This window comes from Abramis brama (genome assembly GCF_963993115.1).
Source record: "Abramis brama genome assembly, chromosome: 10".
NCBI lineage: Eukaryota > Metazoa > Chordata > Actinopteri > Cypriniformes > Leuciscidae > Abramis > Abramis brama.
In genome coordinates, this window is record NC_139972.1 from 21,924,851 (window position 1) to 21,952,820 (window position 27,970).

General features: G+C 38.9%; 1 protein-coding gene across 2 annotated transcripts; it reads right to left on the bottom strand.

The window, feature by feature from the left end:
• ssh2a (slingshot protein phosphatase 2a) lies at positions 1-27,970 on the bottom strand. 2 transcript variants are annotated; one of them, XM_084126965.1, is made up of 15 exons: positions 27,802-27,970; positions 20,735-20,778; positions 7,830-7,939; positions 6,984-7,048; positions 6,783-6,904; positions 6,628-6,693; positions 6,467-6,532; positions 6,187-6,381; positions 4,704-4,797; positions 4,408-4,536; positions 4,067-4,113; positions 3,824-3,970; positions 3,554-3,754; positions 2,199-3,069; positions 1-1,729 (listed from the first exon to the last, which is right to left on the bottom strand). In XM_084126965.1, the coding sequence occupies exons 1-15, from the start codon at positions 27,862-27,864 to the stop codon at positions 434-436; spliced, it is 3,516 nt and encodes a 1,171-aa protein (XP_083983091.1). In that variant the 5' UTR covers positions 27,865-27,970; the 3' UTR covers positions 1-433. The 2 variants fall into 2 exon arrangements, with proteins under 2 accessions (XP_083983091.1, XP_083983090.1); XM_084126964.1 differs by lacking the exons at positions 20,735-20,778; positions 27,802-27,970 and adding an exon at positions 13,969-14,667.

Consider the following 27,970-nt stretch of genomic DNA (forward strand, 5'->3'; position numbering starts at 1 on the left):
TTAAAATAGTGCAGTTTTATTTTACAAGTCACAGCTAAACCACAGGATAAAAAAAGTTGATCAAGTTTACCTTGATTTCAAACAGAATAATGACTCCACATGCTGTCAGACATACAGTCAACTCTACCGAACAAGCCAGTGCAAAAATACTCAAATAAAAATGCTATCTAAAAAAATAAAAGAAAACCGTAAAAAAGAAAAACAAGAGAGTAAAGTGCATGTTTTAAGAAACAACCCTCTTGTTTGAGTTGCTACCTGAAAGATTCTGAACACAAAACTGACACGCTCACTCACGTTCTCATTCGCACCTACAGTAGCATACATCTTTAGCGTACAAATTTAGCTTAGACTTCACTGAACGAAACTTGAATTTGTCGCAGTCTGAGATAGTCCTTCATGCCGATAAAAGCAGCATGTGAAAGTTCAGTAATGGTCACATGGTGTTGTACAAAACAGTGACTGTCTTTTTCTTGTCTGACGCTTTGCGCAAACGGCGAACGGGATAAGTCTTTGCATGTTGTTGTCGTGTGGACACGGAATTGGTGGGCTGGACGGGGGAGTGTTCAGGGGGACTGGCTCCACCCGCTTGCATTATCTGCAAACATGAGGGCGAGAGGTGGGCGGAGCCTTCAATCCTGTCCGCCTCTATCAAATGGACAGTGGAATCAGGGGTGGAAGGGCTCTGAGGTAGAACACGCTGCTTCTTATGGGCGTCATCATGGCTGTGGGTCAGTGGCAAGGAGTGAAAGGTGGATAAAGAGGAAGAAGAGGGTTGATGAAACCCTGTGTTTGCCGGATGGAAGTCCCAGTCGCTCAAGTCGTTAGTAGACAGCTCTAGCCGGTCAAGTTTAGCAAGTGAGGCAGAGCGTTTCATGAGTGAGGGAGGGGTTAGACCGGCCTGTCTGATGCGGGCCTCGATTTCCATGGCTCTCTGCCACATCGCAGGTGCTTTGGGCTCCAAGCGTTGCTCCCCATCTAACGAGTTCCACTGGCCCTTGAGCGGCTGGTTCTCCTCAACTTGTCCACTGCAGGCCTCCAGTCCTCCAGCCTCGTATAAGAACGCCTGGAGCTCTCGGAGAGTCTCCTGGATCTTCTGCAAGTCCTCACTGCTGCGTGCTAGCCGGAATTGGGGCCTCAACAGGTCGTCTACATCCGTCTCCAGCTCGGTCACGCCTTCTAGCCACAACACAGAGGAAGAACCAGAGCTGGGCTCAAGAGTGGGGTTCAAAGTGATTTGGTCAGCCTCCACTGAAACACTCCCTTCAAGATACAGTGAGAAGGAAGGATCAGGGATTATACCAGAGTCCTCATCATCAAGCACTTTGGTGTCGCCTGTTTTTCCGTCTGTAGTCTTTTGGGTCTCAATACAAGTCGGGGCCACAGTGCCCTCTGGCTTACCGGAGAAAGACTGCAGCTCAGAACAGTCCAAACATGGGGAAGGAAGAGGAGAGCGAGGAACCTCTTGACCCTGACGTAGTATAAGCTCCAACTGCTCTGTGGCCCGGCGCACAGATCCTGAGGGCCTGTCGGAGGGAGAGTGAGGAGCTGAAGAAATTTGCCCATCCACCTCCTCCAGTGTTGCAGTTTGAGGTGAGTTGCGTGCCAGTGGTGGACTGCAGGTGTGTGATATGGATTCCAGTTCAGTAACTATATGACGCACACACACATTTTTGTCATGGTGAAGGGGGTGGGGCACTGCTTCGCTATTGGTCTCTGAGTGGGCGTGGCACTAGGGATGAGAAGAGAGAAAATACTTTTAATCAAGAGAGCTTACCACATTAACAAATATTACCACATCAAAGGAATGGTTCAGCCAAAAAAATTAATTCTTTTCATTCAGTTCATGTCATTTAAGCAGCCTCAACTAACTCTTCCATGACTCACAAAATTGTAAGGCAGAATTGCTCAGTGTTTTTTTTTTTTTTTTTCAAGAAAGGGGAATGTAGCCATCAACCTCTAAAATAAACAGAAAATTATCACACAAAAAAACAAGTCCAAAATATCTTCCTTTCATATTGGACATTTTCCAGTTTACACCAGCAAGAGGCAGTGTTGTACTGGCATCACTTCTATATACTTCCTGTGCCTTTACTTTTAGATCAATAAATGAGTCATTCCATTCATGTTTTATCATTTATCTTTCAGAAGAATGACAAATCAGAAGTACAATGATCTTTGAAGTGAGCGTAAACTCTTACCTCATCCGTTTCCTCACTGGGATCATCCAAGGGAGGGGTGCATCTGGATTGAGGTGGCTGCAGAGCAGCCATTTCGGAAAATGAGCGAGGGTGATTGTCCTGGGACAGGCAGAGGAACTTCTCTCTGGCACTAAAGAAGTCAATGCTATCTTTGCTAAGACGGGATGCGCAGGCATGCACAGAGTCATCTGCTGCTACCAGATCTGCAGCGTTGGGGTTGTTGTTATCATCACTGGAGTCCAGCTCGGGAATCAAAGGGGCTCCTGAGGGGCTGTCAGCCTCGGGCGTGCTTGGAGAAGGCAGATTCCCTTCATCTTTACTGACAGCCCTTTCCAGACAAAGTTCTAAGCTTTGTGACACTTGATCAGAGTCATTTTGATCAGGAGTGTCAGGGGACAACTCAACAGTATCTGTTTTTGGCTCAGGCACTTGGTGAGACGATTGGGCGCCGAGGTCTGGAGTTGTATTGCCCTCTCTCTCCTCTGGCGAAAGAGGAGGAGCGAGAACGTGTAGAGAGGGAGGAGGGTGGCGACGAGCAACTGGCTCGCTCACCGCAAGGTTCTTATGAGAGTTCTTTGCCATATTCTGCTCAGGCACCACTGTAGCTGCTCGTTGTCTGGGGCGAGGCGGGAGGAAAGGGTCCTCGTGTGGCAGCTCACCTGATTTGATATGGGTGTTGCCTGTAACAGGCTGTGGATGGGTAAGGGACTCTAGCACAGCAATGCCTAGCATCTGCTGGATGGAAGGAGGACCGTTGTTGTTATGTGGGTCCGAGCTGTCCAGCGAGCGAGGTGCCTTGCACAGCGGCTCGTGACCCTCCGACAGATCACTATCTGAGTGGGAACGCCACAGCTTGTTATGCCTCTGTTTGCTGGAGGAATGAAAAAGCAAGAGAGAAAGAAAGACAAGAGTGTCAGACGAGCGTCTTTCATCAATGTGGAGGAAACATTAAATGTCAGGTGAATCACTGAGGGTGGTGACCTATATTTCAAACATACAATTAGCTCTGGGTGTGTGAATGGGAATACAAACACGAAAGCAAGTATGACAGCAAAAGCTGCACAACAAAAGGAATGTGGAGAGACCAGCATAATGCACATGCATTAGATCACAATGGTGACGAAACTCAATGCCATTGAGTCAAAATACAGAAGCATTTACTCAATGGAAACTCCAAACTTAGTCTCTGTTGACCTTTTTTTTTTATAAGAGCAAAAGTATTACATTTAATCCTAAAGTCAATGTGTATCAGTAAGACTATTCTTTGGCTCTTTTTTTTAAAAGGTAAGGGTGTGTTGGATTAAATTAAATATGAATAAGCATCTGACTTCAAGCTCTGTGTGTATGGCCCATACCTGGCTAGCAGGATACCCTGGTACTCTTCCAGCTGCTTCATGAAGGATGGGTTTGGTTTGGTGACGGAGCGTCGTTCCTTCACATGGTCAAAGGCTCTATCCAGGTCCCAGCCGTACTCCTTCATAGCGTATGCGATCACGGTGGAGGCAGAACGACTCACTCCCATCTTACAGTGTACCAGACACTTCACCCCAGCTTTCCTGGATCGCAAAACTTTGGTGAAACACCATCGAAGAACCAGAACTTCAGAAGCCAGTTTTTCTACTTACTTGGCCTTGGAAATGAACTTGTAGGTGTCATTCCAATACTCCAAGAGGTTTGTGGCCTCCTCGTCATACACTCGGATGTTGTGATACTCAAAAAGCCCAGGGAAGAAATTATCAATCTCTCGCGTCACATTCAGGATGTAGCGAACTCTGAGGAAGTGGGGTGGTAAAATTAACAATGAATGCATACAGCCGAGCGGATGTATTCGTTTAAAAACAGTGGCTTGGAATAACAGTGTCACTTACCCACTGTTCTGGAGCTCCTCAAGGTTAGAGGCATTCCACTCTGAACCCTGGAAACATAAACAGAAATTAAACGTTATGGTTGATGCTCCTGAAGCAGGGATGTCCAAACCTGCTCCTGGAGGGCCAACGTCCTTCAGAGATTAGCTCCAACACACCTGCATGGAAGTTTGGAAGTAGGCATGAAGACCTTGATTAGCTGGTTCGGGTGTTTAATTGAGGTTATAGCTAAACTCTGCAGGACAGTGACCCTTCAGTAGCATGATTGAACACCCCTTCCCTAATGTCCATAGGAGATTAGGCCTTTTCATTGAGAGGTATTGACAAGTGGGTAGGATACCAACCAGATAGACATGGTCGAAGATCTCGGTGGGGCTGTCCATCTGGCCCAGGATGACAATCATCTCATTATCGATGAACTCCTTGAACTCGCGCAGGTTGCAAACCATCTGCATCTCTAGCTCCGTCCGAATCTGAAAAAAAAAGTTATTATCCAATACATCTGTTAACATTTTTTGACATGAACCTCAAGATCTGCTGGTATTATTTAAGACATTCAGATTTTGGTGGGTTTTACACAAGGTATCAAAACAAGAAGACTTTTAAGATTGCATACTATATGCACAATGGATGTTTGTACCTCTTTTGAAGTAACGTTCTCCAGGTCCTTCTGCATCATGATCTCTCTCAAACGGGTCTTAATCAGTCTCTCTGTGCGTTCTCTCTCAGTTGGCCTGTATGCATGAAACCCAGAATCATGAATCATCCAGTTTGGTCTCAATGTGAGGCACGCCTCACCTCGTATAATTCTTTGTATGTCTGTGTGGTATTGTTCGAGTAGAGCTACAAAACCCAGAGACTTCAGAACAAAGCCTTTGTTTAAATTAAACAATTTGAAATCAAATCCCAGCTCAGTTACAGTATGTGCAAATAATAATGGTAAATGTGCATCATCCCTAGGCCTCTGGTGTTGGGTTCACCACGGGACAAATGTCTCTTCACTGATAGGCTGCCAGGAGACTGCACTGTGATCTTAATCACTACCAGTAACCTTAAAAACACTGCTATGCAATGTAGGTCAACAGCCCTCAGATGGTGGTTGTGCGCACAAGGGCACTCCGAGGGGTGAAAAGCCCCTATGCAGGAAAGTTAAACATGTTTACACATGCCAGCTTGATTGACCTTTTATGAAAACTTGAAAAAAAGAAGTGACAGTGTGTGGAATTATAATCTCATTATGTTCCTATTTATATCCATGCAAAGTGACCATACTAAATCTTAAGCTATGGAGACAAAGACAATACCTTAGCTCTCTCAGTTAACCTAATTCAGAAGCATTCAATGGGCACCATTTCACAGGATGTCTAAAAAGAACAGATCCGCTTCACTAAAGACCTCTCAACTCTCGAGGAAAACACTATCTCTATGGCGCAACCTCATTGTCCTCTTTCATGGTCACAGTGTCCAAAGTATATACTAGATAGATAATTTTCACTCCCCTTCTCAAGCCACCTGTTTCCATCCATCCGCCAGGCTACCTATCCATCTCGCCCATTTTTCCGACTCTAAATCACTATCTCGGCGTGGAGCTATAAAAAGCAAGAGGCTGAAGTTGTGTATGTTATAAACACATGCACGTGTGTGTGCCTCCAACTGAGGGGAAATTCCCCCCTGCAGTCCAAGCAACAACATGGATTACACCATCAGGCCACTGTGCATCGAAGAAGTTAGAGGTCGTCTCATCGATTTGGCAATAACACGTCAATCTATTCAGGGAACGCCATGTCTCCTTGTCTTACTCTGATGCAAACTTGCCCTATATGATTGAACTTTGTGAGTGTGCATGCACATGTCTCGATATTCCAAAAACAAGGATTGATTTACAACCCAAACACTGCTATTCACACCTATTGACTATAGAAGGACTTGAGTTTTGTAAACCACATCAACTTGGCCCTAAATATGGAAAGCACAATAACAATACCCTTGTTTCATAAGGACTCTGAACCCTATTTCCACAAAACCATACACTGTCGATCAAAGGTTTGGGGTCATTAAGATTTTCTGAAGTTTGACATTTAAAATGACTGTTTTCTATTATAAATGTTGAAAACATTACTCACACATCGGTGAACAGCACGGGTGAGTCTGCACGGTAGGACTGCACGTCTCGCATGGCGTTCCACTCATTGATGCAGTGCTGGTCGGAGGACACGCGGCTCTGATAGTAACTGACCCAGGTCAGGAAGAGACTGCCGGGGTAGTAGTTATGACATCGGGCCACCTCGCAAACCTTATGCAGAGACTGCAAGGCTGACCTAAGAGTATGTGCAAGAGAGAAAATACATTAACCTTACATAAAAAAAGTATGAAAGCTGAAAAGCTGTCTTTATAGACACTCACCACATGGCCTGCACTGAGACTGGTTTGAAGACATGGACTCGGCTAACAGTGGACACACTGAAGCCACTAATGAGAGGAAAACATCACTTTCAGTCTGAATACTCTGTAAAAGTTTTGTTTAAAAATGCAGAACTGGTTTGTGCATGCATGTTATGCCTCACCCGTCTCCATCCAAGTGTATAAGTGTATCGCTCCACAAGGGTAAAACCAGCCCAACTGTGCAAGTGCTACAGGAAACGCATCACATATTATGAGCACCACCTTCAACATTAACAAATGCAAAACAAACTTATCAGTGTGTCTGCATTATACTGACCGGTCTGAATTGCTGAAGTCCATTCCCAGCACCACATTTTCTTCTGTGTCCTGTCTACCATTGGTTGAGACGATCACCATGTACCGTGTACGCAGGGTGTAGGCGCTTTCTAACCGGACAGCCTGTGATAGACAGAATCAGAGACGATCAGCATTCTGATGCATGTGGTTTGATTAATTAGGTCTGAATGATGGTAGTTACCAGGCGGATGGTGTCCTCTGGGCGCAGCAGGGTGAACATGGTCTGCAAATGCAGCTGAAGGTCACCTGTGAAGGAACCAATAACAACCATAAACCTCCCAGATAATAGTGTTGTGACATTTGCATGCTTCAGTGAAAATTACCCAGAGGCCAATTTCACTTCATCCCATACAAGACACGTTCCTTGTCTGGCTAGTGTGTGATTACGCTTGGGTTTGTAAATCATGAATAGAAATATTAAAATATTAAACCAGATGGAGAGTTAAAAACAAGTATGATTGATAGAAGTTGCATAGAGAGGGCACAAAAACTTTTTGAACCCTTATAGTTGGCATTTAACAGAAATTGCGATCATCTAAAACATTTTAATATGAAACTGTGCTTATAATATTTTTTCTTTAAAATAAATACAACTTAATTTGATATTTTGTTATCTTATGCAATAAAATTCATTCAATTTATGTTTGAAGACAAATAAAGATGAATAAAGTCTGTCGTATACTGTATTATACAATGACTGACGGACCCTAGGGTCCCTTCATAATGCATTCCTGTAATCTAATGGGTCTCATAATGAAATCAATGCGGTCTATCTGCAAGCACAGCAGTATGTCTATCAACATACATGCATGCAAATACATGCACACAAACATTCTTGAGTGACAAAATCCTTCATCTCAAGGTCAGTCTTATGCATTGCCACATGGAAGAGTTCAATGATCAAGAGTTCAAAACTGAAAACAAGAGAGACAGATTCCATAACACATGTTCATATGTTAAGCTGCGTCTGACAGCCAGAGAGAATAGCACAAACTGCGTCAAGAGATCCTTTCGTGAGGTTTCATACCTGTGTGTTTGTTCCGCCGCTGAGTGATGCAGGGTGATGAAGAAGAGGAGCCATTTCCCCGAGGGAGGAAGAGAGCGGCACCTTTGACGGTTAGGAAGTTCTCGCTGATACTGATGACAAGAACAGTGACAGAGACAGAAAGCAGAGACTTTACAATATATTGTATATTGTATATTTAATATATAATTATACATATACTAAAATAGAAAAGGCTAGTTAAATAGTCAACATAATATGTCTAGATACATTTTAAATGTCACAGACATTTGATTTCTGGAAGTAATTGTTACTGCCACAGTGACGCAAAAGCACACACCAAATTGATATAACAGGATGACCAAGCATTCACATCTGCGTTTGAGCACTTGCACTATCAGTACATTAAGAGGCTCAATCTCAGACCTCAAAGTGGCATTGTAAAATATGTGAAGGGGCTCATGCTGCAGCGGCTCAGTTACAGAGCTGGGAGCCGTTTGACCCGAAACAGCAGTCATTACGAAGCACCACCTTCATCTCGACACTTACAGTGACTAGTGGTCTCGCTCATAAACCGCTGTTCCTGTATTACATGCCAAAAGCTTTGGACTTTCCACGTCTGTATCTGAAAAGCATCCTCGGAGTAACTTCTGAGGAATCTGGGTATTTCTGCGGAAACACCAGCCCTCTGTCTCAGCGTTTTGAGGGAGGAAGGATTGCAGAATTGAGGGAACGCAAGAATCCCGGGGCAGTCACTCCCCAAAGAAAAAACAACAAAAAAAAAAAACCCCATCAGCCCCAGCTGAGCTCATTTCCCACATCCCAGTCACCTCTGACCCAGCTGTTTCCTCCACTCTCTAGTCTCAGTTCGATCTCATGGTCTCTCAAATTAACAGCCGACCCAAGGGTCCAAAGTTAACACTCGCTAAGCACCAAATACAAACCGAAAATGTTTTAAAAAGTTTATTAGGAGGTTGAACTAGAACAAAACCAAAATTATAGAAAATTGACTAAACCCTGACTATCAGAAGTTTATCTAGGATGCCTGAAGTGTTTTCTCTTAAATGTTATCTTAAATAAAACTACCAAAATAAAAGAAATATTGGAGAAAACAACGTGCCTTCATGTTTTTGTGACAGGCGCAGTTTTAAAGACAGTTATTTTAATCTGTAAAATTTCACAATATTACTGTTTAACTGTATTTTTGATCAAATAAGCCTTGGTGAGCAAAAGACTTTTTAAATCTGCAAAAAACATTTGTTTTACCAAACATTTTACACATTCGCCTTTGGAAGGTGTGATCAAATGTTAATTTTGTTATTTTTTTGAGCTGATAAAACTGCTTTATGGAGTACTTTTATAGGAAGCTTGATATGAATTATTATTATTTATTTTTTTTAAACAGGAGCAAGACAGTGACAAAGCTAGGCAGAAAATTAGAGTATAGTGCAAACAGTCTCTTTTCTTGCTCTGCGCTTTGCACATCTATCAGCATATGAGGGGATATGAGCTACAGGCTGATGCAGGGTCGTGGCTAATTTTACACATCTAAAAATAAACAGCAGAGTGAATGAATGCTGATGGACTTTTACAGTGTTGGTAGCTACTGTATATCATCTCACGTAACCAAACATGACAGCTGGAAGAGCGCTTGGGACAAAACTTTGTAATTTTGTTCAAGACAGCAGAAACTATGCAGACTGCAAAGAACATCAAGGTCTGATAAGATTATTGACTGTCCTGCAGTTTGCTACATGAGCAGCTGATATATATACACACATATATACATATACACATGAAATGGCATTTAAAATAGTTTGAGATGGAGTATAGCATTTACCATAAGTACTTAACATGAACTACTCATATACTGATCGTGATTAGTGCAAAATGAAGTCTACTAAAGGCACCGTGGGTGCAGACACCACTTCAGTGATGTGTCAAGAATATGACCCAGGACACTGTGCCGGGGTGTTTTTTGCAGCACTAGTATCCGTGTTCAGAGAGTGGAGAGAGCACCGGGGCCATGTGATGCAATTTCCACCCACTGGCATTTCACTGAGGCAGACATGTAAGGGCATACACACATATACACACAAGAGAAAAAAGAAGAGAATCCAGATAGGTCAGACAGAGGAAATAGACGACCTGCCTGTGCTCGTCTACACACAGCGTAGGGAGAGAAAGAGAAGAGGGTGGGAGGGTCATCTTTTGGCATGAGGCACTGGACAGTAGTTGCTAGGGCACAGACACAATCATCACTATGTAAGGGGTCGTTGAGAGCCATGCAACAAGCTGAAAGATGCCTGACCCCCACCTGTCCCTGGCCATATTAGTCACTCTCCCACTAGGGAAGGGATAAATATAGGTCCGGGCTGAAGGCCTTATGAGTTCAGGCCTGATAAAGATTCAGAGTGAGAGAAGTAGATGGAATTTTGTCACCTTCTGAAATACAAATTAGCCCCCTTGCCACTAATACAGCCAGGTTTGGAAAACTCAAATAAAGACAAACACTAGATCAAAACTTTGACAGTACAGGCCTAGTTTTTAAAATGAAACGAGACGGCAAGGAACTATTCAAGTTCACAGTCCTGCTTTCTAATTGGTCCACATGGGTGACCAGTTGAAGTCATGATGACTATACTGAACCACTCTTTTCACTATGAAATAGATCAAATTAAAACATAATCTTACATATCAAAATATTAAAATTTTAAACAATATGCTTTACCTAAGCGTTCAGGCACTTTCCACGAAAAAGAGTTCAAAATAAGATTAGGTTGGTAGAAATGAAGTCAATTTGTTTTGGGTTTTTTTTTTCTAACAAGGGGTGAAAGGAGTTGCTTAGAAAGTTTTATTTATTTGTACACCTTAGAAGCTCAAATTAAATAATGAACCTGTTCATTATTTTATACGACCCTATAATCCGGTTATAAAATGTTTTGGTAATTGAAAAAGCTGAAATAAAATAAAATAAAATAAAAACATTAGACGAAAAACTTACACTTAAGAATGTTGCACTGGCAATTAACTGAAACAAATAAGCTACATTTTCTAAAACTAAACTGAAATAAACTAAAGCTATCTATCTATCTATCTATCTATCTATCTATCTATCTATCGATACACACACACATATACATATATATATATATATATATATATATATATATATAATAAATGAATAAATTATAAGAGCAAAATGAAATGACTAAACTTAAATTAAATGAAAAAGTACAAAAATAAAAGATAAATTTAAAGTATTAATAAATATAAAAATAGTATAAACAAGAGTAAAATTACACTGGTCTGAATCCAGTTTTGTGTGTTTTCATACATCATTTCTATTTTCTACCCATAAACATTGCTAGATTGAGACAACAGAAGTGTATACAACTAGCTGCTTATGTTATTCCATTTTTAAAAGTCAGATAGCATAGTATAGCATAGTTCTCGCTCCCAAAGAACTTGGGAATATGGAAGAATCTTGAGAATGATCTCTGGGTTTTGCTGTTTGTTTCAAAACCATAGCCAAACCAACTATGTCCCGTAATTCAACTGAAGAACAAACTACATCAGATTTCCTTATGACGATACCAACCCTTAAGCACGTCAAGTGCATACTTTACTTGGAAGTTGGAAAACACGTGCTTCTCTACGTCACTGACTGCAAATTTCAACACACACAGCTCAACTTCCTTCCAGTATCTCACACCTGTAATTTCCCAGCCAGGTTAATCATTAAAGCTCACTGACAAACACAGGCCTATTCTTAGCTCTGTTTGCTTTGGCAGTGAATGAGGAGTAATGGAGGTTTTTATATGCTTACATATTATCATGGGAAATTCCCATCAGGCATCACCTGCTCTATCTGACGGATTAAAAATTTGGATTACGGTTCACTGAAAATGAAATTACCCATATATTGGTTTACAAGATAAAAGAACTCTGCCCCAGTGACCAAGTCTTTCCTATTAACACAGTATAAATAACATCAGTACTGATTCCTCTGCATAAGGAGAAAAAAAAAAAAAAAAATGATGCTGTAACGCTATTGACAAATGTCAGATGACTGCTTAGTCAGTCTAAAAACAGAGCCATACATCTCTGCTCTATGCCCAATCGACTGGAGTTTAGGCCTGACTCAAAAGATTTCACAGTCTGGTGGGGTGTAGCAAATTGGATTTAGTACATGCTGCTTATTTTGAGGTTTCAAGCTGTCTGGGGTCTTGGACATATGCAAAATCTGTGGTCGAAACATGTTACCCATCATCAGTGTAAAACAGCAAACGCAAACAACATGCAAAAATTAGAGAGAACCTCATTCAAATCAAATTCAAGTTTTGACGTAAGAGCTCAGTTTAGCCTCAGTTAGGTTTGTTATGAGATCCACCATCAGGTTTTCATAATCAATGCTGGCATCTTGCCAAAGCCACAGCAATAAAAAGTCTAACTGAGTGGAGTCTCCAAAAACACCAAAAGCTGCCTACCATGTGTGCCAACCATTAAAAGATTTACCTCACTTTCTATCTCTAGAAATTTACACTTGGTTACTTTATGAATCTTGGTGGACTGGATTGCTATCTGATGGGGTACGCACATCACATTTACACTTGGCCACACACCTGTACACAGATATCAATCATATCTCAAATACCCCCACAATATGCAAATTTAACCAAGTTCACATTTTTGATGATGCTAATGCTGGACAGCAACATTTTGCAGAACTGAAGTCAAATCTTTTGTATGCGTCTCAAACCACTTCCTCAATCGCATTGTCATCAGTCTCAACTCAAAACCAACTTGGAGGACATTTACACTTGATCTTTTCATCAAATAAAGATCACAAAGCTATCTAGACTGTAAAAACACAAACTGAGAAACTTGAAACAAAAAATGTTTGTGTTCTTTGCAAGTAAACGCAAAGTTTCTCAGGGGAACGCAAAACATTTCTGAGAATGCAAAAGCATTGTCAAATCATTTCCCCTCTCATTTTTTTTTCTTCTTCATGTTCCTTTTAGGGGCTCCGTAATTTTTCACTGCAATTAAAATTATACACTAGCCTACCGTTCAAAAGTTTGTGGTCAGAAACTTTTTTTCTTTTCTTTTTTTTAAGAAATAAATATTTGTGTCTAACAAGGATGGCATTGAAATTGTGACAGTAAAGACATTTGTTACAAATAATTTATATTCCAAATGTTTCTTTTGAACTTTCTATACATAAAGGAATTCTGAGAAAAACTACAGTTTCCACAAAAATATAAAGCAGCACAACTGTTTACAACATTGATAATATTAATAAATGTTTCTTGAGCAGCAATTCAGCATATTATAATGATTTCTGAAGGATCATGTGACACTGAAGACTGGAGTAATGATGCTGAAATTTCAGCTTTGCATCACAGGAAGAAATTACATTTTCAAATATATTAAAACAGTTAAATTGTAATGATATATCTGTTTTACTATATTTTGAATCAAATAAAATGCAGCCTTGGTGAGCATAATTGACTTTTTGTAAAGAAATCAAGAATTTTGAAAAATCTGACTTATAACAGAATACTTCCTCAATTGTAACATTGAAACAAGCATCAGTAAAGCTGCTTTGAAACAATATATATTGTGAAAGCGCTTTTCAAATTAACTTGAACCGAGTTGACGAAAACAAACTTTTGAACGGTAATGTATATATTTTGCATATGAATTATACAAACATAAAAAAATATATATTACCTACTACATCTAAAACATGCCATAGTGCGTTGTCACAAGACACACAAATAAGTTCATGACTTTATATGGTTATGGTAAAAAAGTTGAGGCACGGTTATTGTACGACTCATCCATGAGTTAATCCCGTCGACAGGTAAGTGAATCACCTCTCTCTCTCCTGTCATCTTCCACAACACACAACTAAGTTACGTCAAAGGCTTGTGAAACATCCACTTCTGCTAACTGATGTGACGAGAAGTATTTCGCAGTGTATTTACCGTCACAGATTGCATCCGTGTGAAAGTTATATTCTTGATTATTATCAGAGACAGTGCAGTAATAAAACAAATCTTACAAATAAAGTATATAGCATAAACACTTAAGAGCGGAATCTATGGCGACTTATTATGCTTATAAATGTGGTGCATAACAGTTGAGCTTTACTTACAGCTGGTTGATCTGGTTTTGAGAAGCGACCGCGTTGTCGGAGAAGTACGGCATTATTTTCGCCCCGCAGCAGGAGCAGAATCCCCGGGCAGAGGAGCTCGAGCTCTCCGTGATCGCCACACTCTCCAGGGTCATGACGGAGGACCAGAGAGCCGGATATCCTCAGATAGACCCCTCTTCAGCCACCATACTACCCAAGTACTAAAAAGCTACCAAAATTAAATAAATCGGGTGCTTTGTCCACTCTGCTAAAATAGTTTTAAAATGATCCGTCCATAAGGCCTTAAAAGGACACCAACGTGGCCTTAAAATAACGTAATGGTTGATAAAAATAAAAAATATTTAAAAAACAGTCCCCAGAAGTTAACCGTTTCGTTTAAACCCAGTAAACACTGCCCCTAAACAAGCGTAAAACTACAACTGAGAACGTATAAAGCTATAAAAACAAAGTCTACATGTGCATTTGCTTTGGCATGAGCCGGCGACGGCGAGCCGCTTCACTCACACAACTCCGTGTGTAAGAACTGCGGTGCGGCGCACTAATGCTTGAACAGAAGAGAGGAGGAGCTGCTGCCATGTGCTTCAGGAAGGGTCCACTGCAGGACTCCACAGACGGCCGACACTTCAGACACCCGCGCAAGGACACGGAACCGCGCAGCGCGGGAATACGACCTCAGCTGCGAAATCACAAGCCTGGAGTGCACTTCAGTGCATCCTTCACATCAGACAGTTGTTTTCCATGAGCAGTCAAGTGGCTCTATGAATAGCTGAGATTTAAAAAGGACATAGGGACAGGGGGAAATAAAAACATTTAGCAAGCCAGGTTTAAACTGCCAGCGAGCTGCAAGCGTGTTTATGGGTGAATCTGACAAGGTCATATTTCATTTTTCACATTTCCTTTTTTGCATAAAGCCTTTATTTTATTTTTTTGATTTGAGTCTGTCTGGGGTCTTGGACACATGCAAAATCTGTGGTCGAAACATGTTACCCGTCAGTGTAAAACAGCAAACCCAAACAACATGCAAAAATTAGAGCGAACCTCATTCAAATCAAATTCAAGTTTTGACGCAAGAACTCAGTTTAGCCTCAGTTAAAATATTTACCTCACTTTCTATCTCTAGAAATTTACACTTGGTTACTTTATGAATCTTGGTGGACTGGATTGCTATCTGATGGGGTACGCACATCGCTTGGCCACACATCTGTAAAGCCTTTATTTTTTTTTATTTGAGATATTACTATAATTAAATTATATTATATATTCAAATAATAGATTTTTCTAAATTACAGTGTGGTGGCACGTGTTTAATTGTCATTTCACAAGTTCACAATTACACAGAGTAAAGGTTATGCATATTTGGCTTGCTGTCCGAGGGGAGAGCTCCGAGGGTCCCAATTCCAGAGTGCCCCGCACTCCCAGAGCATCCCAGGTTGGGATGGGAATAGTTAGAAATGAGGAGATGGGGTGGTGGAGGGATGCTGGAAAACTGTCATGGAATAGACGCAAGTCTGCTGTATAAACCTCTTATCTCGCTAATGAGTTGATTAACTGAATGTGCTCCTCTCGTGTTAGTTAGGTTAGTTATCTGAACGTGCTCCTCCCAAACTTTGTTAATAAAACATTATAAAATAAAAAAGACAATATGGTTTCACACATCAGGTGAAAATACTCAGTCTCTAGTTTATTTAGGCCATGGCCTGTCTTATGTAAGTGAACACATAAAACCAAACATGAATGAATATGTACATGAATAGCAGGCCTTGAAACAAAAATCACATCATAAGAATCTCAACAGATACTTTAGGTTTGATTCTGAAGTCACAATATAGTTTGTGGAGGACCACAGACATTCAGAACATCACTGTTATGTAAATCCAAGTGAATGACTTGGCCTGCCACCACCAATATTTACTGACAGGAACTAAATACTTCAAATACATCAGTAAATCACATTTCAAAATTGATAAAAGCTTACTTCCCGATTCATTAGAAGCGAAGGTTTATTCTTTGCAAACCGCATATTTGGCCCGTCACAAGATTCAGTCTATTTTTTCTGTGTTCTTGTCAAAGGTGATGACTTGACCCAGACCATTGGGAAAATCAATCTTGTTTAAAAAGGCACAACGCGACAAACATTGTAAATCTCTCATCCAAATATCCGAGTGAGTTTTACATACTGTCATTCTTTGATTCAAGGATATTTTTCATCTTTGGAGACTTAATAGCACGGTAAGGTGTAAACTAAACACACACCACTGCGATTTCAAAGAAGATGTCTCAATAAAAGCCTTATTCGACTTAACGTCATCAAGACATTTGCATGGCGGCTTGAGAGAGGAACCTGGGTAGTTTGACACAGAACAGTAACAGACAAGATGTCTGGGTTTGACAGATAGACATCAGTCAGTGCAGAGAAAGACTTCAGATCAACAAAATCGGACAGCTGGGAATCAATAATGAAATACTAGTCGATTGTTCACTTAAACCCATTAAGACTGCTTGTTTAGAGCTCGCTATTCTACATGTCTGAGTGAATTTTATGTAAACCTACTTCTAAATCTAAATCTAAGACAGAACTGGCACACACGTGAATGCATGACGTAGGTTCTACGTGCTTAAGGTTGATGGGATCAACACACCCATCTCCTTGCGTGAAAATACATCACATTCCGCATTGCAATGCATTTGTTCTCGTGACAGTATAACATCTGAAGCCTTTTCACAAACATCTCCAGGCTGTTAACACAGTCAGGGTTGAGTAAGCTGTGTTTATATCAGAGTTTTCCCATTTGACTCCCTTGGCTGGTAATTTGAGATGTTGCTGTTGTCATGTCGTGTTTACAAAATTTTGAGTCCGTGTTGTGCAACGGCTGCCGTCTTGCATGCAATGTCCTGGAAAAGGTCACTAGTGCTTCCAAGATAATGGATGCTCCCTTGATTACCCCCATTCCATGGCCGCAGTGTTCTTAAGAGCCAGCTGTTTCCTATACTTGGAGCTGGGAACGTGTCTGATACCAATTCTTTACTACACTCTATTAAAAAATGGTCAGCCACATGGGAAATCCTGTGGGCGGTATGACCAAAATCTTATATTGCGGCATGAGTCATTTTATTACAGTGACAGGAAGTCACAATTCAGTTGTTGTTGCTGGAAATTCAACCCAGATTCTTAGATTCTTCACAAATGAAAAAAAAAAAAATAATCAAAATTATTTTTTATTGATTATTTTTTATTTTAATGATATATTAAATGATATGATATAAATATATATATATGTGTGTGTGTGTGTGTGTGTATGTGTGTGTGTGTGTGTGAAAGACAAAGATCCGATTATAAAATGAAAAGTCTGATATCAAGTGCAAAAACAGCTTCACATTGTGTAACACAAGTTAAAAACAAAACACAAAAATGCTAAATGTCTTTACTGTAACTTTTGATCAATTGAATGCGTTGAATAAAAGTGTTAATTTCTTTCCAAAAAAGACTTTTGTCTATTATTATTATAAATGTACATCTCAAAAAGTCTAAACATGAATACATTTAAAATATCACTGGGTGAGATATGTTCAAAGCCACCGTAAATAAATTTAAGCCAATAAATGCACACCTGTGACTAAACATCTACTGAATTCAAAATGTGCAAAGTTTTGATGAGTTTGAGTTTTTTGAGGAACCAAAAACTGGCTCTTGGTCAGATGGCAAAATAAAATCTGTTATATAAATAAAGAATAAATAAATTACTCCCATTATAAACAAAGCTATCTACTATGAAAGCACTCCTTTGCAATGAATTACACCACAGATATACCACGTTATATAGTGTAGCAGAAGCACCGGTTGACACATGATTACACGTGACCTTGTAAATAAACTAGGTGAAATGAGAGAAACTCAGGCATGAATAAACTTGCTCTGCCCAGCTCTGTGACAAACGGTCAGCCAACCGAATTCATATGCACATACTCATAAACATATATTTGTAAGTGGTCCAGAAAAACCTGTTCGGCCACACTGCTGTGACACCTTAATATCTCTGAAATTTTCTATTTTTCTATTCTGTTTCCTGGTGCCTGTATCTCCTGCTTTCTCTCTTAACCACCCCCTTCGCCAGCCCCAAGACTAATTTGAGTAGCTGGAATGAGGCCGATGCACAAAGCAAATGTATTGCAGGCCTGCTAAGACTTAATAGTCCCATAAAAAGAACAATAAATGCAAACGCTGATGATGACGGTCTTGCTAATACATACAATTCAGACATACAGATTGTGAAATCTCTTTAGCAGCTACAACTTTTGTTGTAGTTCTTATGTATTTTAATACATTTGATTTGTTTTAACATGTTTTTATTCATCAACCACATCCTTCTCTGACCACATTGGGTTTTACAAGCACCAAGTCCATTTTAAAATTCCTCCAAGATACACACCACATGTTGTAATGATTGTGAGTCATTTTAGTTTGAAAAGTGATAAGCATTTCTGAGATGTGAATTTATGACAAGTCATTGACAAAAGTCCATGTTGTTGTTTTTGTTTAAAGAAATTAATAATTTTATTATGCATTAAATTGATCAAAAGTTACAGTAAAGACATGTACTGTAGCAGCACAATTGTTTTCAACATTAATAATAATAAGAGATCTTTCCTGAGCACCAAATCAGCAGAATGATTTCTGAAGGATCATGTCACACTAAGTAATGGCTGATGAATATTCAGCTTTGCCATCACATATCTTTTAAGATACAAAACAGTTGCGTTAAATTGGAGTAATATTTCATAATATTACTGTATTTTTGATCAAATAAATGTTATCTTAGAGAGCATAAGAGACTTTTTTAAATGAAATATCTTACCAACGAACCCCAAACTTTTGAAAGGTAGTGTACATGGAAGCAATACTGCTAAATTAAAAAGCAATTATTTGTGTGTTCCAGAGTGTACTGGAGATTGCCTCCTCATCCCTTGAAATCATACATTATCATGCACAGCAAGATATATTTAATTCAGGCCAAATGTTATGTCATCGAGGGTCAGGTTGTTGCACGGTGCCAGTGGGAAAAGGCAAATGAAAACACACACACAGCGCTCAGAGATATGAGAATAACGCAAGGAAATGACATCATAGTCAATCATAGGATTACCTAACATGCCGTGTAATTGAGGACATGTGTGGCACGGCATTGAAAGTGCCAAGTTTTGGGGTCCCTTTCAAGCTTGACCTGGGGGTTCTAGTTTTTGTCTTGGATACTACACAAACAAAAGTCTGATGTCATGTAAGACCCTCCCAAACGATTCCAACTGGTGGTGGGAAGCCAAACAGCGTTGCATAACTACGACTGAATAGTTATCATGCACCAGGATACTTATGATTCAAATTAGACTGGAATCTGAATCCTGTCCAGACCTTCTAATGAAAGCCCTGCACTGTCAACCATGTAATGCAGTCCTCCACAAGTTTGTACTTTAATGTCCTATAGGCAGGCTCAGGCAGAACCTGCAGATATATATTTAATATATAATAAATGTAATCTATACATAAAACCTTTAATATATTATTATTAATTTAATATTTTAATATATATATTATAAATGATGTAATATATTTTGATGGACGATAGAAGAGATATGATTATTCATAACTGAATAACAAGTCTGGCATCAGTGCAAAAACAGCTTCACAGTATGTAATACCGTCAAAACTTGCAAAACAAAAAAGTCTAAACATTAATTAATTACAAATATGATTGCATGAGATATGTTCAAAATATTTATAAATATAAGTTGATTAATGCACACCTATGACTAAAAGTCAGTTCAATTCTAAAGGCTTTATAATTTTGGAGGAAATATATATATATATAATGTTTAATATTATAAATATTATATAATATTATAGTTAAATATAATAAAATGTAGAACTCAGACTACTACAAGTTTATTTGCTTATAGTATCATTATTATTTATATATAAAAATAAAAAAAATTATTTAAAACATTTAAATAATCAAAATAAAAACGCAGGGAATGCATAGAAGTGGTAGGGAATGCATAGTGGTAGGGAATGCATAGAAGTTTTTTTGAATGATTCTGCAAAAAACAAATTGCGTGCGAGCCTATGTATAGGTTCTCATGTGAAGTCCGATTTAGCACAAACCACAATGGGGATGTTGTGAACAAGAGATGGATACAAAAGAAACAAGTCTGATGTCACTTACATACGTGTGTACTCTAAAATACACAAATATTGCTGACCTCAGATCCAGCAAACTGATAATCATGCAAATATTTTACTGGCAAATACTGTAGTGTACTGGATTGCATAGTCACGTACATAAGGTAGTCAACATTCAGGTCACCATCTTCCTGCTTTCACTCAAATAATAGTTAACTAATTTCAGTTCCTTCCTTAGACACAGATATTTATTGTTACATTATCTGAAATCACAGATCGGCCTCCACTCTGACTTTAGTTCAATTTCTTCACTAGTCCTATTATTTAGCCGAAACAGGCAGATCAAGCAATGCAGTTACCCTTCTGAACATGAACCAAACATTAATAAAACTCAGGTTTGAATATTGGTCATGTTCCGTTTATTAGTCATGCACCGTTCAGAATACTCCCCCTGGTGGAGGAGATAATGCATAAGATGGATCGAAACTACAAAATGATGGTCCAGTCAAGTGTGGCTATATCTGAGAGATAAATGTGGATTTTAGCATGCTGGTGGATGAACAGATGAGGTTAAATGCAGGCCTGTGGACGTACCTTCTGGGCTGAGAGCGCCGGTCATCATCAGCACTGCCTGCCTCCTATAGGAAGAGAATGAGAGAAAAAGAGATGCAATGGTCAGACCTGGAGTACACTCAAGCAGATTACAGTGGTCCAGCATGAAATCCAACCCACTCAACTAACAGTAATTGTACTCCTACCTGTACCTCTATCCAACGACAGGCTGATAAAGCGCAAATTTTTCCCATCAAACTTTAGCATCAGCCAGCAAGTGACAGGAAACTACAGAAATTACATACAAATTATATTACCCAGTGTTAGAAATATACTGCTTCTCCACTTTTTGACAGATTTTGTATGCTTTTTCCTATAATAATAATTCATAATTATTTTCAAGTTTAGCAAAAACAAACTGTGAACTGCCGCATGAAAAGACAACAAGTTCCTATGATATGACTACTAGAAAATAATGTAAAAAATATAATAATAATAATAATAGTCATTAATATTCAATTCATATTACTTTTCAGATCATATCAATCACAACAAGCGCCATACGCTTAGCTACCAGCGGAGCTAACTGGTATATTAGACTCTTGCCATATCCGGTCGGCAAAAACGCCATTCTTGCAAAGGAACAATTCGAGCGGTGTCTTCTGTTCCTCTTTTAGATAAAAAGCCAAGTCTAACTCATTCATTGTAGCGGCCAAAGCCGTTTCAAACAACTGGTGTTCATCAATAGCCATCTTGCAATGTTTACGAATGACTTTGACTTCACAGCGCTGTCGTCATCTGTTTAGCTCGCCTCTGGCCCGCCTATATCAGATAACCCGATGTGATTGGTGCAGCTCGGATACAAGGGCTTATTTAATGAGCATCATTACTCGACGCCAGAGTAACTGGCTGAGCAAATTCAACTTGTGCTCTCGCGAGAACTCTGGATTTCCAGGGTACACCAATGCTGCATTTATTTTAAAAAAAATTCAGTAAAAACAGGAATACTGTGAAATATTACAATTTTAATTTAGTTTTCTTTTTTAACATATTTTAAAATCTTTATAGTTAACATGGTGTGAGAGGACCTTTAAACTATATTCAGAATTATGTACTAGCCTACCATACTTGTACTATTTTTCACTATGCAGTATATGTACACTGTGCAAAATATGAATTTATCGTGAGGCTTGACAATAAACAAACTATTTGAGGTTAATTAAACGTTATTTTTAAAACAGCACATTATTCATATAATTTTTGTAGTATGCAGGATGTTTGCTAAACAATATCAACGAACCACAATTTGAACATCATTTGATTATTTGATCAGACTGCCAAAAGTTTAATATATTTTAAAATGTAATTTATTCCTGTGATGCAAAGCTGAATTTCAGGATCATTACTCCAGTCTTCAGTGTCACATGATCACTGTGTTGACATGTTGATTTGCTGCTCAAGTAACATTTCTTATTATTATCAAGGTTGATAACAGTTATGCTGGTTAATATTTTTGTGGAAACCATGATACATTTTTTCCCCCAGTATTCTCTGATTAATAGAAAATTCAAAAGAACAGCATCTATTTGAAATAGAAATTTCAAATAGAAAAAACAGCCATTAACGAGACATTAACATGCGAGACATTAACGAATGAAAAATGCCTAAGTTATTACATGTTCGTGGTCAGTCAATAGCCGCGTGTGGTGTCCAAGTTTGTAAATAACTCTAAATGACAGCTTCTGATATATTTGTATGGCGATTTATTTCATTCATCTCCCTCTTGCTGGTGTACCTTTGTATTGTGTGACATAGTCCAGTAAAAGCGTGTGTAGGACAGGTTTAGCAGGAGTGCCGCGAGGCATGATTTCGGTCTCTGTGATCGCGCTGGCCAGTGGAAAAGCGGCTAATAATGAGAATATGGTAGAAGAAGACTGTACATTCGCGGGATGGACGTATGCGCATTACTCTGTTTGTTCTGTGTTTTCTTTCTAACCAGAGAGCAGTATGTTTTCTTTCGTTTTGAATTGTTCTGTTTAAAAGTAGACATGTCTGACTGTGAGGCAAGTAGACTCTGAGTTTCGGTTAATTTATGAGACGCGCTTCAATTCACGCGCGGGCGCCTCCGTGCCCTGATTATCTCGTCTACTATATTTAAATAATCTCGTCTACTTCTTATTAAATCCAAGCAATTGGTTGATGAAACATTGATTAAAATTAAGATACAATTAATACAAAACGAAATTCACTTTAAAGAAAGGCTTTGTGCTTTCTGTTTGAGGTCTCTGTGAAAGTTTTAAAGCAGTATTTTAGTGCCGCTTTCAGAGCGCTCACGTCCGTAACTGAGAACTGACACGACCATTGTTTTTAGCGCAATTTTCCACCGGACAAAATTGCGATTGTTAACTCATGATTTCTGTTCTGTCTGTGCGCACCAATCTTGCACTTCTATCTACTCCTCAACCAGACCACCTAGAGACTTCGGGTTTTCGGCATTATGTTAAGGAAGGTCTAATCTCGGGAACGCACAAAAAAAATCCAGGAAAAGATTTACTATCTCTTAGTGTTGTGATCCCATGAGGTCAGAAAATTGCGCTAAAACACTCAACGAGTTTTTATTACTTGTTTTCCTCATAAATGCGAACACGAAAAATAAAATAAAATAAAATAAAATGAATATATTATGTTCTGTGGAGAGCCAACCCTTCTTCATCCGGTGGGTAGTGTTAATTTTGGTTTGCTTAGCGTAATTCACAGAATTACTAAAAAATATTTTGCTACCTAAAAGTTAAAGATTTTTTTTGTGTCACGCATGCACACATGTCTATTTCCCTCATATTAAATATAAAATGCATGTGTGTAGATTGATATTTTTCTAATATCTGGTCTCCTTTATTAAGGGATAGCCTATGGATATATAAACAGTTGTTTCAATATATTGGTATTAAATGGATTTTTTGAGAATTTATATATTTTTTTACAGCAAATGTCAGGTCCACGCTGGAATTGCTCAATTTTAAAGAATTTATTCTCAACTAGTTTTGTGGTGTAGATCCGTATTTTATAATGTTAATTTCAAATAATACTAATAGTAATTTAAAGATGTGGTAGCTTTGGATCTGGACGGGAAGGATCTGGGAATTGGAAGGGGAAGTTCTGCCTTCTCACACCGCGCACCGTGACACATGTTCATGAATCTGAGTGTCGCGGTTTCATATCACGTATCTTTACAGCCCTAGTCATTTTAGAATGTTAAGTTCTACTTCTGTAGTTATTTTGGTGAAAGTAACTCAAAAGTAATACAGGAGTAATGTAACGCATTACAATTCTGAGACAGTAATATTGTAAGGTAAAGAATTACTTTTAAATAACAGTAACAAGTAATGTATAATGTATTAGCCTACAGTTTGGAAGTAACTTGCACAACACTGCTCAACACACATCATTACCCAGCAAAATAGAGGGGGATGTTTATTCAAAACACCTTCTCCATCTGCAGTCTCATTAAGAAAGATAATCTTTTGTCTACTATAATGACGCGTCAAGCCTGCTTATCAAGCAGCTCGCACATCCCCGTCTTCCAGTGATTGATATCTTGCTGAACTAAACCTTCTCACTCAATCACTCACACACACACACACACACACACACACTCAAGTAGATGTGTGATTACTGCAAAGCTTCAGGCTTCCTCTGCCAACAACGGCCTAGGCTATGTTTAATCCATGCTGCCTGTTTCAGTAATCCCAATCCCAGAGCACTTTCTCTCGGGGATCAGGCAGCCAACCCATGCTGCATATGGACGTCACAACCCAGTGCTTCTTAACAACACTGTTTACGGTAAATAAGAAGTAGTCAGGCACAATTCAGACTACAATAACCATATGCTAAATGCAAAAATATGCTTCACCAGCAAACAACAGTGTGACATACGCTGCACTGCAGGGTGTCTGTGAGTATATTGTAAGAATACTGCTTTAGTAATATGAGAATGTACAACAATGTAACTCTTCACTTCCAATTTATTTCAATACATTTGAGAAAGTGGCTAATTTGCTTATCCAATACCAGCTCTCAGCAAGTAAAGTTTGCATGCGGACATGTATCACAACTGGCGTCAAGCATGGCGTACTAATAAGGCTCAGTGGGATAGGTTCACTGAGGACTTTGTCTGGAAAACCTTGAGGCATCTCACAAGATGACTCACATGGATGCCTCAATGGGGTCACATGACGGGCAGCTGGTAATGGGGGTTGACTTGAATAATAAGTCAAACTCAAACCCATCTTGACTTATTATTTGATCAGACTGCCAACTTTTTTAAATGAAGCTTTTATTTATGAAATAATAACCAGATAGCACTCACTGAATTGAATGTGCAACTTATAATAAATATGGTCAAGCAACATGAAAGTAGCACAAGCAAACTAATATTTTGAGTGTTTATTGTTGCATCTTTTATTGTTTCAAATATGTACTATGTGAAGAAAAATATATATAATGTGCAGTACATACTGCGTAGTAACCAGTTTAAAAAAAATCAGATTATCTCATATTCAAATACTCATTCCAATTGAAAATGAAAAGGATGGATTGGGGTACAAGAACAGATTTCACAGTTTAAATTAGGGATGCACCGATCCGATACTCAGTATCGGTATCGGCTCCGATACTGCCATTTTTGCCAGATCGGGTATCGGTCAGACGAGGCCGATCCAAATCCGATATTGTGCGTATAGGCTATACTATTCTGTGTTATTGTTAAGCCTCACAAAAGGCACACAAACATTATAAAGCACCATAAGTTTTTGTGCACAATATTATAAGTGTTCTGAAGCCATTATATAGTATAATGTGAGATATAAATTAATATTTAAGTCGTTAAATTCAAGATCACGTAAACGTTTCCCTCAGCTGCGGCTGTCAATCATTCTTCTTTCAGCATTCAAACAGCGCGTCGCGTTCGGTTACGACAGTTAACACGATGAAACTCTCTCCAAGATGATTCAATGTTACTATTATTATACTTGATCTGTAGATAAAGGTCTATGGTTTCGCATAAAAAAACTTTATCTTGCTGGACTTTATTGCTGTACCTTAATCATGTTACTTTCTACCGGGTGTCTGTTAGATCACAACACTGGAGTAAAGTCAGAGCACTATTTGTTCTTCACGCGCACAGTAACTGAAATTTAAAACTGTTAAAAGAAAATGCTGAATAGACTATTGCATAGATAGATACTGTATAATACACTACGCATCAATATGTATTTTCTTTGTGCTTTAAACTTTTCAATGCGGACTCAACGCGCTGCGCACTGTGACTCATGTTGCTTCAAGCGCATCATTCTGCGCTCGGGATCCGCATAAGCGCCTTGTGCCGCACTGTATTGGAGCCTTTCATATCATAATACACTACGACGAAATGAAAGATTATTAATAGCCGTTCTTGTTCTGTCCTATCTATCATATGTTGCTACCTCATTAAACAGCTGTGCTATACATTTAAAAAATGTCTCAATTTTACAGTAGGCTATATATAAAATAATTGCTATTTTTGCTATCAACAATACAAAGAGCAATGTGTAAAGTTTTACCAGATTTAGTGTTACACTTATTGTCTCTAATTTGTTCCCCACTAAACATTTTTTTTTTTTTCACAAAATGTTCAGATTTTACACAATTATTGTGCACTCGTGATTTTTCTAGACTAAATTTTACTGCTGAATTATCCACTAACCTAGTTTATAAAAGCATTTATGTCAGATTATGATCATATATTTTTTTGTTGTTGTTGTTTTTTCTTTTTTTCAGTTCTTATTATCAGTTCAACACAGAGTTATAGAAATTCTACTTGATAAAAAAAAAACTGCGCTGGTATCGGTACGGATCGGTATCGGCCGATACTCAGAATTTTTGGTATCGGATCGGATCGATTCTGAAAAAATGGTATCGTTGCATCCCTAGTTTAAATATTGGAATTTCATGGTGAGAGTCTTACTGTCACTGAAAATTATTTATTGTGGACCGTAAGACACGACAAATCATGACGTGAGCTTTACAGAACTAACCCACTTTTCATGCACCATCACCCCCTTGTCATCAACAAACGCATTCATCTCAAGTAAAGCTGTGTTGTCCAGATATCATAATAGTGGCTAGACATATGGGCATATATGTTCAGAAAAGTATACAACTATACTACGCTTAATATTTCTGCAGTATACAATGTGAATACATATATACAAATAATTACAGCCACAGTTTTACCATCTCTTTCTTTGACACTTTATTTAGCTTTTTTTTAATGTGCATTAAAGCACATTAAAGAGAGAGTTGTCAACAGGCACAAGTAAAACATGAGACAATCCATGGTCAGTCTGTGCAACACAAGCAAACATTACAAGATGTATGAGATGTACAGACTGATGGTAATAGTGAATTTGTGAGAAAACATTCAGAGAAACTGGAAAGTGGTGTGAACACACAGGGCTGTGCTACTTTATCAAATTGCAACAGTTGACAAATAGCCTAGTCACTGCACTACTGTGTCAGGCCAAAGCTTCCACAAATTCGCACAGATTCTAACCAGTATTTGACACCTCTTCTAGATATAGTTTTAACACAGTCAACATAAAACTGTTTGTGTGTGCCCTTTCGCCATATTTCAGGTATAACTAAGACATTTCCTCCAAAAACAGAATTTATAGTATTGATCTGTCTATATAAATTGAATGCAACATAATGACAGGGTAACGTTACTACATAGATTGTCACTGTACACGTACTACAGATCAGCAGCTAGCAACTAGCTCAACTAGCTCACAAAACTATAATAATAAAAAATACCGCTTTGCTCACTAATAGTTGGCCAACCTTAATGGAGTGTTGTTTTAGTGATTTTAAAATAACATTCAAAAATCAAACATGAAACTACGAACGCTTGTACAGAACAAAGCGTAACCGGCTAGTTGCATGTCTACCACTGATAAGCTCAGTATAGTTCTACGCATGCGCAGTGAACACTCAAAACTGCCGCTACACGCTCGGACATGGATACAATCATTTAATAAGTAGAGAAAAACTGGTGAAATAGATAAGAAACTCACCGACACGCACGGACTGGAGGTTGTACTAGGGGTTGGCGACCGTTGAACGATGACCAGCGCCATTAAGGTCCAGGAACACAAGATGTAAAAGAAGGTAACGGCGAAACTCACATCATTTGGTGCCGTCGCACATAGGAAGATGTGCAACGTCTTTGAGCTCGCTCAGTTC